At 41.0% G+C, this 13011-nt stretch overlaps 1 protein-coding gene across 1 annotated transcript in view; it reads right to left on the bottom strand.

Moving 5' to 3' along the window:
* Nucleotides 1-13011, bottom strand: part of FLT1 (fms related receptor tyrosine kinase 1) — a gene marked incomplete at both ends in the record, with an annotated part of 109418 nt that overhangs the window by 35509 nt on the left and 60898 nt on the right. The window contains 2 exons of the mRNA XM_080614188.1: nucleotides 1113-1259; nucleotides 6248-6538. Of these exons, the coding sequence (XP_080470314.1) occupies nucleotides 1113-1259; nucleotides 6248-6538 (438 nt within the window). The remainder of the gene's footprint in view (nucleotides 1-1112; nucleotides 1260-6247; nucleotides 6539-13011) is intronic.

The following is a 13011-nucleotide window of genomic DNA, read 5'->3' as shown; positions in this document are numbered from 1 at the left end:
TGCTCCTACCTGCCCTCTAAAGACATCTTTCTTGCTACTAACTTTATGTGTGGCATCACGCCGAAGTTAAACACATAGCATCCATTTTAGAGGGAAGTGTTAATAATGAATGTTACAATGACGTGGTCACTGTGAAGCCTTATGGAATCTGGCTCTAGATTTAGTGCCTGGGCTGCAAGTCTGTACAGGCTTACAACTCATTTGGAGAAATCCTTAAATTTTTTTCTCAGTTGCCTTTATTCACTTTATGGTAATTTCCAATAATGCAGGACAGAATCATAAACACAAACTTTCTAAAGCATTGCTATTGAAGACTACAATTTGGATGCAAGTACCTATAGACCAAACCTCCTTGAACATTTTTGATGAGCTTGTAACACTAGCTCATTGTGTTCTTCTGATATGAGTGTGGATGAATTTCCATGAGAAAGGTTTTGCCTTTTCCTCCAGCATTCATTTACACCTGCAATTGCCAAGGAACACTTCCATGACTGTGATGTCAGCAGTGCTGGATAAATAGCCTTAGCTGACCTTTGAAGCCACATTCCAGAAACAGCAGTAAACAAATCCCAGAGTTCTCCTGTAGGCGCAGCATGCCACCTGGGAAGTTGTTCCTTTCTGCCGTGTAAGACCTGAATTACTCTGCTGCCAACAGGCACCTTTTGGTTTTGGATTTAGTCTGGTGAAACAAGAACAGACTTTCCATACCCGGTCACAGACACCCCTGGTACCCCTACACACGTCACACAAGCTTGGTTTTCTCCTGTCTAGCTGTACGCTGGCCAAGACACCTGATCCTTAGGCTCTCTATAGTAAACTGAGAGAAGTATGTTTCTCTGGAGATGATTCTTCTAAGATGCAAGTTGAGAGCTATAATTTGTACACTGACTCCATAGAGACCTATTGTGTCTACACCTACAGGCTGGCTGAGGTTTTGGGGTGAAATGGAATAACCGTGAGCACCCGTGCTGCTGCCTGCCCGCCTGTAATGCCTGGGCACTTCTCCTTCCTCACATCCAGGTACCAATGTCAATGACTCTGCAAATAGCTACCTAAAGCAGATGGGTAAATAAGAAGGCTGCAAAAGGTAGGTGAGTACACAGAGCTCTCACCTGATTCTTGCTGTATTTCCTCATGGTTTTTAAACCAGGATATCTGGGGCTCGGGGATGCCATGAACCTGGCACTCCAATATGGCAGAGTTACTGGTGTTCACTGTCTGATCCATAAGGTGCCGCAGCAGGGCTGGTGCCTCTTGAGCTACAAGACAAAACAACACCTCCGTTTTACATCCTTGTAACTGTGGGGGTTTAATTATCTTCCCTACCAGCATTTTACTGATGTTAGAGATTGCTATGGCTATTCTACCAAGTTCATTGTTCACAGGTTTTATTTACCATTTCAGTTTGCTAAAGTGTTTGGTGTGTACAGAGTACTCTCATTACTCAGCAATAGCAAGTTATGATGAACAAGTTATGAAGACTCAACGATGACACCATTTCAAAGATTTCCTCAGTTCCATTACCAACCATATTTGTTTATCAAAAGCAATGAGTTTCTAGGAGAGCTCAGAGCTTTGCATCATTAAGAGAAACAAACCGTGACATCAAAGTTTTTAACAATTAGCAGGACACACTTGTAGCAGAGCATCTCTGTGACACTGACAGCACCATGTGACTTTGTACACCACAATACCGTGAATGTGACTTTTATCATTTACTTACTTCAAAGAGTACAGTTACAAATCATATTCAGTAAACTCATAGCATCTAAACCCAGAAATCATAAGCACAGAAGTATTGTGTTACATGTCCCAAAGTCTTCATAAATTCTTCCACTTTTGCATTTCACATATTTGGCTGAACATAACAAGGCTTGGCCAAACCACACCATAGCCCATGTGCCAAAACTGTGTTGGCGAGAAATGTGCCCGTGTCCTCTGGCATCCCACAGGCACTGGAAACCCTGACGGCAGGGCCCAAAGCTGAGTGCTAGCAGGCCACACAGCATACCAACACCACTCCTGTTTTGGTTTGATTTACTGACATCCATATGACCACAATGCAATAAAGCACATTTCCATGACAGTCAGTGACAATGAGTATTGGAAGCATGGCTCATCTCTTCTGCTTCTTCTCAAGGGCCTCCCAGAAGGGCATTTCAAAACCACTCTATAAACATCATGTTAGTGTTATTCCTATATGAATCAAAACAGCCAATCTTTCTCAGTTGTTGCAAACCTTTACCACTCCTTCCACCATTTTGTACAGAGCCGAAGGCTGTCCTGACAAAGATCAAGATATTTGCAATATTTATGCATGTTACATGGCAATGTCTTTCTGTCACATTTGCAACTCTCACATAATCGTTTTTGGTATTTTGGTTCCTTTAAAGCAGTCATGGAGAATCCAGGACGGTCCCAAGCAATCTCACAGATGCAGATGCTCTGCAGATTCCCCCAGACTCCCCGATCTTGAAAGAAGCGATTATTTGCAATCTTTCCCTTCAAGGACACTTCCAGAATCAGCCATTATTAACACAGTAAGATTACACAGAGCAAAATATGAAACAAAACAAAGCAGAAACCAACTCTTTGCAAATGTTTTCTTTAAGACTGCAACAGATACAGATAAGCCAAGATCAAGCACTGCAACAGCTGAATTTCTGACATTCTGTCTTTGGAAGATCTATCTACCCTTTCAGAAAAACTGACTGTCAGATATTTCCATCTTCACAATCATTCTGTTACCAGCTGTAAATAAAAACTCTCCAGAAAAATTAAGCACCTATGTATGTTCCACCAGCTTATGCAGTATGCGTGAACCCCATAGCATTAAAAGCACTTTTAAAGTGGCTTTGTTATGTTTTTACCCCTTGAAATTAATTCCAACAAAGTCAGGACTGTGCCGTGATGAGTTTGTTCTTTTCTGAGCTGCAAGTCTGTAACTTCCACACTCAATGCTATGTTTTTGTTGTTGTTTACAGTGTAGTAGACAATTTATTCTCTCCTCCTGAAGAGTAATGCTCATGAGAGAGGCTGTAAAGTAAATTTTTCGCAATACCTACTCAATGACATGGTCAACAATGTTTGCCTTGCAGCCAAGAAGACTGCCCTCTTCTCAGTGATACCCCACCTGATTTTTTCACAGTTCCCTTTTTCACAACACTGTATGAACAGGTGCCATCTAATACATGTCCACATACGCATGCTGAGAAGAGCTCGCATTTATCAGTAGTCCCTGATGGACACCCCAGACCAGACATCCAAAATGAAGGCAGACAAGATGACAGAACAAAGGCAAATCACACATTCTGTGAGTTACTTGTGATTAATTTTAATTTGTTTATAACCATACACTAAAGATGGGTTTTCATATTGAGAAAAAACTTTTTTTTGCTTAAAACTTCAATCACCATTCACATACTTTCAACAATTTTTCTGCTGCAATCAGCTGATTTTTCAAGGACTTGGTCTACCTGAGGATTATTCTCTTCTGCAAACCACTCACTTCTCCCATTCATTTTTGCAGTGAAGCCAAGGGGGAGCAGTTTCCAACACCCCTCTCTTCTCACTCAAACCGAGGGGCTGCCCTGGCCACCAGCAAGAACATCTCAGCACCCAGGGCAGCCCCCCAGGTTCATCCTCAGCCCTGGTGCCTGCCCACAAATGCTGCCTTGCCAGGCCAAACTCTGCTCTCAGTTACCCTGAGGAGCTTCATTGTAGGCAGAGTTTGGCCCAGGGGAGCAACAGGGAGGTCACAGAGTGAAAACAGTATAATTTTTTCACTTTGGGGTTTACTTTTGCATTCCATCCATTTTTGCCCTTTGTTATGATTATGTTGTCTGTTCACTTATTTTTATTAATCAGTACAAAAATATAAATACAAGCTTTAATTTTAACACTTTAAAAAAGATAATTCACACCTTTCTCCCTAAATAATATATTACACAACAAAAGGCAGAGAAACTCCCCAAACCGATGAGATTCTCCAGTCATTTGAGGACATCAAAAGTGACATCAGCAGTTTTTATCTGGCCACCAAGAACTGCTTTCCTCAAACGTTTCCAGTGAGGTTTCTCTGTGCCTCCCAACATGGGCAGTCACATTGGGTGTTATAACATCCTTGCACAGCATGGTCCTTAGCGCACAGACAAGACCAGGCTGTCAGGACGTCCACCCAGCAGTGGTATACATCATCACAATTCACAACAATTTCACAGAGGAACAGTCTAATAGCCACATATCTTTTTCTGTTTTCTGAACCAAACTCATATTGCCTGGCAACTGGCTGCTGCAAGTCGCCGTGCTCTGGCTCCCAAGACCATGGAAAATTCATACCGTCCTGTCATCACCTCCCACCTTGCCATCAAATGTCTTCTCACAAAAGAGCCTTGTAGAAAAGGGTATTCTGTATTGTAACCCTTCTGAAGACTTGCAAATGCCAAAGAGTGCACTTGCCCCATTTTTAAGCAGTCACCAACGATTTCTCTTGCTTTTTAGGCATGTTTTAGTTAAAAAAAAAGAGCCAGATCACTTTGCAAGAACATTGTTTCTAGAAGCCATCACACTAATAATGAACAAAAGAGCTACTGTATGCAAGCAGGCTATAGGTGACATTTCAAGATATAAATGATTATTCTTTTCTTCACTCTGACAACTTCCAGGTTATCAATTGTTTTCTAAGCATTTTAGACTCCATGAAACTGGCATTATGGGGAAATGCTATTGTTTACCCTTTCACACTTGACAAAAGCAATTCCCACATGAAATACAAGTTTAGCCGTGGGACACAGTCTCGATACCTAAAGGAGGAAATAGGCTGGTGAGTTCCCAAGCGCAAGAAACTGTCATGTTGTCACCCTCTATTTTAGAAGCACAGCCACTTTGTTCCTTTGCTGTAGCTATTTTGGTCACTACGATCTGTTTTGTTATGGCTTATGTAAATGCTATATAAATGATCAATCATAACTGTAACCAAAAATAATAAAAGCTATGTATTGTAAAAAAATAAAGTTATCAGATCTATTAAAAATAGTAACTTTTTCCTTATACAGCATTTATAATACACAGAAACACCTCATAGCAAAATCATCACGAAGGAAATAAAAACGGGGAAAGCTCACAAGGAAGTCTTAGGTTGCCCTTAATTCTCCTTCAACACTCTGTCTGGTTCTTAATTCCCGTAATAAATCCAATTGCCATTTACATACCAAAAGCAATGAATATTTTTAATGGCTTCAATTTTGAATTTGTATTTTTCAAAACATATTAAACAACTCACTGTGCTGGCTGCAACCTTATCAGTCGTGTTAGTGTAATATTTCTCATTCAATAAAATAATTACAACATTACAAATTCCTGAACCTTCAGGCCAGGAGCAATACTCACACTTTTATCAGTAGCTTTTTACATTAGTGCAGAACTGAATTTAAAAATTGACCAACACAGCAACTGGAAGTCTACCTGGATTTATTTGGAGAAACACAGTTCACGTCTGCCAGTTTTAAAATCATCGTTATTATAAATGATATGATAGGTCTGTGCATTATATCAACATTTTTATTTCTTCCCTGCATACTTCTTTTAGAAGATACTTTTTAAGATTAATGTACTTTAGTGTAGAAAATAATTTCAAATAAATAAGCATTAGAACTTGCTCAGCAGGTAATATTTATAAGTCCATCAAGATCAGATTAAAATAAAAAATATATAGTCCAGTCAATCTCAAACTGAATTGTGCTCATTCTGCACGTTCAAGTTAACTTATTAAATGTCCATTGTTGACTGAAAACAGCAGTTTTTAATGTTAATCAGTTTATTCAGCTTTGACACTTTTGACGAGGCCGATATCAAAGTGGAAGAAAAGATTGATCCAGAGTTTTCCTTATTGCTCAGTAGGAGACAGCAAGAGAAAAAATAACAACATGCAAAATGTAGCACAGGGGATCTTCCAAACCCCAGCTTCCACGTGCCTTGTCAAAGCAGAAAACACCCGTCTGAACTCAACTGGAAGCTCATGTGTTATGATTGTTTTGCTATTCTTCCTACATCCTACCCATGGGGGAATGTGCACCACCTCATGGCCTGGAAGGTAGCAACAGTAATAAAAAATCAAGATGATATGAGACACCTGTTACTGTTTAATGAGTCCTTTAATGTTTTACATTGCTTTGTGTTGTACAATCATTCCTTGTGCTTTTATATTTGAGGATCCGAGAGTAAACAGCCTTTTTGTTGCAGTGCTCACCTCTGATTGTAACGTCTTTCTTTTGAAGCACTTCTTTCCCCGTGTATATGTTCCTTGCTCGGCAGGCATAGGTGCCAGAGTGTGCCAGCGAAACATTTTTGATGGTCAGAGTGAGGGTGATGGAGTACTCCTTTTTGAGAGACCTTTTTGCTTTTGTTTGATTGTTGACTGTCCTCGGTAAAATCCAAGCAATGTCTTTGTATAGGAATTTGTTGGCCGAACAGGACAATATCAAATTCTCTCCTTCAATGGGCATTTTTTCCAAACCAATATGGAATCCACTGGGTACATCTGTCAAAAATCAAGAACACTTTTTAGTTTATATGAAATGAATGAGCCAAAATTAACACGGCATATATTTTCCCCTTTATCAGGAAGCCTTTGTACTAATCAATGTTGGTGTCTTCCTGCTGAAGTCTCTAATCTTTCCTTTCATATGCTAGGCTCCAGCTATTCTTATAATTTGTCTTGGAGCTGTGAGACACTTGGGCTCAGACATCAGTGTAAACTGAAGTCGCTCTTGGAAGTAATGAGTTTGTGTAAGTGTAATGCCAAGTTAAGACAGACTGGGGCAAGGTACCAAAAGAGAATTATTTAAAGACAGCACATCGGGACTATGAAAAAGGAGGAAAATTCTGATCTCAGCTCCAACTTGCATGAGAGAAAATGAATCTCAAGAGGACAGTAGAAAAATACGGCAGCTTATCATCTTTGGTTATATTGTTTTCTTGTTATTCCTAAGTATTCAGACAAATTATGTCTTATTTCTTACAAATGCTTCAAAGCCTGAGAAATTACTGGATCTGTGATTACAAGCCTGAGAGTCCCCTTGAAACAGAGGTATTTACCCTTCATGCATTTAAAGTGTGCCAGCCACCCAAGAGGAAAGCAGAAACATTACCCTCTGGCCTCAGTGGCTGGCTGTGTGTAAACAGCATTCGGATGAAGATCACTCTATTCAGGCTGCTTGGCACTAAACATAGGTGAACAATATTTCCACCTGAGAGAAATCAATGATCATGGCACTAACTATACAACTTAAGTTTTCACAAGCATTTTCCATAGCCAATAGTTCAGGAAAGAGTAATTTAGCCAGCAATATAAAGCCATACTTGAAAAAGTCACGTTTGCAGTTAGCTGTAATGTTACTGCAGCTTCCTCCACCAGGGGAGCGGCACAGACCTGTGGCAGTGAGGACTGGCTCTCGGCAGCCTCCACCTGGGGCTCATCCCTCCAGCGAGGAAGAGTTACACCATTGACCTCAGTGAAAGCAGAAGCAAGTTCCTGAGAGAGAGCACTTCCAAGTTTTACTCCTAGAGTGCAACCTCTCTGGGTTTATTTGTAGCCAATATTCTGATAAAGTCATTTCCTTCTCAGTCAAGTGACATCGACTTTGGCCATTTTCAATTGTTCTTTCACTGCTAATTGCTACGGCACTTGGCTGTGAACTTGACTCAAAATCATAAGAGTGGGTTTGTCTTTCATAAGGGAGAATTATGCCTTCTTTTCTTGCCTCTTAGAGCACGAACAGCTCAACACCATCTTTCATTCAGTTCCATGCTCACCAATGTTGCTTTGCATTTAATGTCACATAAGAGTGATGCGTAGGAATAGATCTCCAGTGATTAGTATCTCACATCTTCTTTCAGTAACGTCTTTCATTGACTGACCAATCCATCAGATAGCTTCTGCCTAAATCCCCACAATACAAACTGAGCTGCCTTGCCTCCCCAAGAGGACTATGACCATGACCTGCTCACTGCTACTTTCCAAACAAAGTTCTGCCTGTTGAAAGTCTGGCATCAGTTGCTGCCCTTATTATCCTCTTTTCCACAGTTAGCCTTGAGTGTTAAGCACAGGGTAGGGGAGCTCCTGCAAGTCCTGGATTGGAATTTTCTCTGACTGTAGATGCCTTCCAGGAAGAGGCCTGATTTCTGTTGGTAGAACTCATCAAGCCCTTGTAGTAGGATTGAAGTGTGCACCTATCATCAGCTGTAGTTCAGGGGTATAGTCCAAAGATCAACCTAGTGGAGGCAGTTACACTAACAGATTGGATATTGAAACCTGTGTATTGACTTGTTCCTCTTATATTTCATTAGGATCCCTTTTTTGACTTTCTCCGGCAAAAAAACCTTTAAATTTAGTAACTTATCTATGAGTGATGATCATCAACATTGGTTTTGATACGTAAGAGTGCATGGTACCAGATTTTGATCTCAGTTAAGAACACTGAAAGTGCTACTAAGATGAAACCTTTCCTTACACAGGCTACAGCTTATTTAGCCTAAGCCATCAAAACGTAGACATCTACATGGTTGTTTTGTGTATGGGCAAAAGTTTACAGACCATGGAGTGACACAGGCTCCAAAGCGCAATGCAACCCACTGCCTTAAGATGAGTCAAATTACAGAGATCCAGTTCCCTCACACATAATTGTGAAGAGATCCTACATGACTAGCTTAGGCCTAGATACCTATCTTTAAGGCTTAAGTTAGATGAAGCGAATCCTACTCTTTATTTTGTCAAAAACCATGGAATTCAGACACAAAATTGATCAGAGGTCCAAAGTTTTGATCACAGCGAGGTATTTAGATGAGAGAAATTGATACATCTTACTCACAGTACATCTCAAATTGTTCTGATATCTGTTGGGAAAGTCAGAGTCTGAAATACTGCTAATTTTTGATTTTCACAGATGCCAGTGCTCAGTATAAGCTAGGAAGAGCCAAGCAAAACTCTTAAGGTGAAGATCCCCTGGGGCTGAGGCAAATGAACTATTTTTAACGTAAAAGGATAGCGTGCCAAGAGAATAATATAGTTGCAACTACTTCCATGTTGTCAGGTCTGGAGCTCTTCCTAGATGTGTCTTCTGTGAAGAAAGACTATTTTCTGAATAAATCCAGGGACAAAAACAAAATGCACAGGGTTCCAAGGGAATCATTTGTTTAAAGGCTACGAGCCCTCTAATATATGACACCTCTCACCAATTGTTACAGGCTCAGGCCAGCTAAATAACATGGCTGGGAATAATGTAAAAGGGTTTTATTTACTTTAGTGATTTGAAGCTTCCTGTGGAAATAGCTCCCAGGTTTCCTGATGGAAGATTTTGTTTATCTTTGCCAAGCACCATCAGGAATCTCAAAATAAAATGAGCTTAGTGACATTGGGAAACCAGGGAGATAAGGCAGAGCTGTTCCTGTTTCACCCTCTGTAATTGCAAACACACCCATGGGCCTGCTGTGTGCCAGCAAAACAGCCCAAAATGTAGGGAAAGGGGCAGGCTGGAGGAAAGAGGGCTACCACAGATAAATTTGGCATAGAGGTGTTGTTCCAGAGAGTGTTTCTGTTTCAGCAAGCAGGAGACCTTTCAGAAACCATCTTTCTTCATCACTTTTATGTAAGGCTCACAGCTACTTTTGTACTCTGAATAAAGGTTTCCTTTTAGAAATAAGTCGGTGTGACAATACCTCAAAAATGCCCTTTATCTGACAGAGGCCATAGGAAAGGAAAGCTACTCCATAACCCATGGACTTGATGTCCTACACCCTCAGGCAGAGTGTATAAAGTCATATCACTCTCCAACCACCCAGAAACACATATACAAGTTTCACTTCAAGCCCAGAAATAATGAAATTTACAATAACTTCAGAAAGGGCTTGTTCTTACTGGGTCCTCTTTGCTATACCTTCTTGCACATCTGTTCTTCCTTGAAGGGGTGGAACATGCCACCACCAAAACAGGGTTGCTGGGACAAGCTCTGCTTTCCCACCACCTTTTCCCAACAGAAAAGAGACTCCTTACACCACTACAGCCACATGTGCATTTTATCATCCCCAGGACAAGGCCTGTAGGGTATTACCTCCAAGGAAAGAGATTATTCCTCCTCAGGACAGGCTTTGTCTCCATCTGCTCTTTGAAGTCCTTTCTGGCAACTCCCCTTCCTACAAGGGATTGCCTTCTCCTGCTTATACACATCTCTTACTTTTAGATGCTTACTTTCATATAGTTTAGGCTTGCTTCATATGGTGCCAGCAGACACAACAACATAAGACAAACTATCCCCAAGCTGTCACACAAGACCTGAAGTATTGGATTTGGACTCGTCAGAAGGAAATACTTTGTAGTCTCCTGTTCAAATCCACCAGCATTTAGGGCTTTCCATTTTTTATTCCCTCAGTGTGTTTTTCAGCAAATTTGTTTCATTGACATGAAAAACAGGCTGTTATCCAACCACAGCAGTTTGGTCTCAGCCTGATGGAGGAGAATTATGATTACGCTATGGAGCCCAACTGATGCACTATGTGTGCAAAACAGAATAATGAGCTTTACTTGATTTTTGAAAGGACAAAACAGCAGGATTGTTTAAACTGCCTTCAGTCAGTGCAATTGAGCATCAGCGGATGATCAGGACTTTCCATGTCATGCAACTGAAGTGCTCAGCTCCAGGAACAAAAAGGACAAACACATTTCACCACCCTACATAGAAGGTTTGCCACCAGTCAATATATTATAAATATCCAAGCCATAATAAAGACGCCACTCCTTTTTCTGAACACCAGCCAATAAAAGAGTCTTCAAAGGAAAGTCATAACATTCAGTATGTTCTCATGCAAGGTCTGGTATCAAAAAGACAGATTTCCTTCTATCCCTGGTCCAGATCTAAGAACTGGAGATCTAAGCAGGGAAACTCCTTCATGTCACTGCACTGAAATATCTGAAACAACCATCAGAACTTTGAAAGGGAGATTTGGATGCAGTGAACGGTGCCTATCAAAATACAGCTTCGTTTGGTTTCAGGATCTTCCCAGTAGCATTTTGGACACTGATGAGTAAGAGCTAGAAAACGCCAAATTTGTCATCTTGCACATTAAAAGGGCAACAGCCTCAGTAAGTGACTCACAGTGACTGCTCAAAGTTACATGTGAAGTCCTCACATAAAGATGAGAATACAGCACCATTGGCATGTTAATTTATGGAGAATTATACATTGTTGTTTAGCTTTCTGTCCAAACAGACACAGTCTAAGTATAGTGAGGAAAGCAAAACTGATTTGAGAGCAGGGACAGCAGTCATATTCAAGGTGTCAAATGTTCCTGTCACATCCATTAATAGAACATGCAGATATTTTTCTCATTCCTGTATTTTAACAGACAACCTGCCTAGGTATCTTATCTGTTTATACTTCTCATTCTTATTACTCAATTTTTGTATTTACAGATAATTGGCACTTTCTAATTGTGGAAGTGTGTTATGATATGAAACTTCAACAGCTGTAGACACCCATGAGCAAGGTCTGCAGGGAAGAAACTGTACCAGCAGCACACAGTGGATACCACAAGAAGAAATGATTAGTGCTTATAGTGAGTGACTCTGTTAAGGGGCACTGAGGCTCTCATCTGCTGCCTAACAGGGAGGCACATGAGGTGTGCTGCCTTTGGAACCTAACGTCCAAGATATTAGAGGGTGCTGTCAAGAGCACAGACTACCATCCACTGCTACTTTTTCATGTGGGCATGAATGACACCACAAGCTGAAACCTGGACAGAACCAAGGAAGACTGCAAAGCCCTGTGGGTGCAAGCAAAAAGTATTGGTGCCCGTGTTATCTTTTTCCTGTTTACCAGTGAGAGGAAAGGGTGCAGCCAGAAATAGAGGTGCAATGTAAATAAACTCCGGCTTTGTGGCTGGTGTCGTCGTAAGGATTTTGGCTTTTACGACATCAGGATGTTCTTTTATGACATCAGGACGTTCTTTTATGACATCAGGACATAAAGATGTCTTTATGACATCTCAGTGACTATAGCCTGTTAGGGAAGGATGGGATCCACCTGTCTAGAAGAAGCAAGGGAATCTTTGGCAGCAGGCTGTCCAACTTCATAAGGTAGGCTTTAAACTGAAGAACTCGGGAAGTAGGGTCCCAAGTGGCAATGGTCATGCCATGAAGGCTAGTACTAAGACAAAGGTTTTAGATTATAAAAGAGCAAACTTCAACTCGCTCACAGCTCGGTTGTGAAGGATGTTGTGGGAAGCTTCCATGGAGGATAAAGGATCTAGAAAGTGCTGGGAGTTTTTAAAGAATGTTCTCCTGGAAGCACAGAACCAGTTTAAAGGTAAGGGAAGCAGACGAAGAAAGAGGCAACCCTTGGCTTAATTGCGAGCTTCTGAGTTGTGTACCAGAGATGGAAAAGCAGACAAATACCAGTTGAGAACTAAAAGGGCATTGCCAGGGTGTGCAGAGATGCAATTAGAAAAGCAAAAGCACAGCTTGAGTGGAAATTGGCTAGAGATGTCACAAACTACAAGAAAGGGTTCTTCAGGTAGGGAAACAAAAAGCAGAAACAGAAGGAAAATATTGGCCCACTGTTAAATAGGAGGGCTGAATTAGTCACCAGCAATACTGAAAAGGCAGAGGTTCTCAACATTTTCTGTCTTTATCAGCACTGTTGGGCCCTGGTGACAAAACTCCAGGTTGATGTAAACAAAGACCCACCGTCAGTGAAGGAAGAGTTGATATATAAAGAGTAAAATCCTCACCAGTGAGAACAGCCAGCCATTGGAATAATTTCCCCAGGGAAATGGTGGATTTCCCAACATTGGACAGTAAGATTCAGTTGGACGGGGTGCTGGGATATCTTGTCTAGACTGTGCTTTTGCCAAGAAAGGTTGGAGCGGACAGTCTCTGAGGTCCTTTCCAACCTGGTGCTCTATGATTCTGTTACAGGTCAGAATATTTCAAAAATACAAATTTTGGTCCACAAAATCCAG

Source organism: Psittacula echo (genome assembly GCF_963264785.1).
Source record: "Psittacula echo genome assembly, chromosome: 3".
NCBI lineage: Eukaryota > Metazoa > Chordata > Aves > Psittaciformes > Psittacidae > Psittacula > Psittacula echo.
This window is presented reverse-complemented; position numbering and strand designations above follow the sequence as displayed.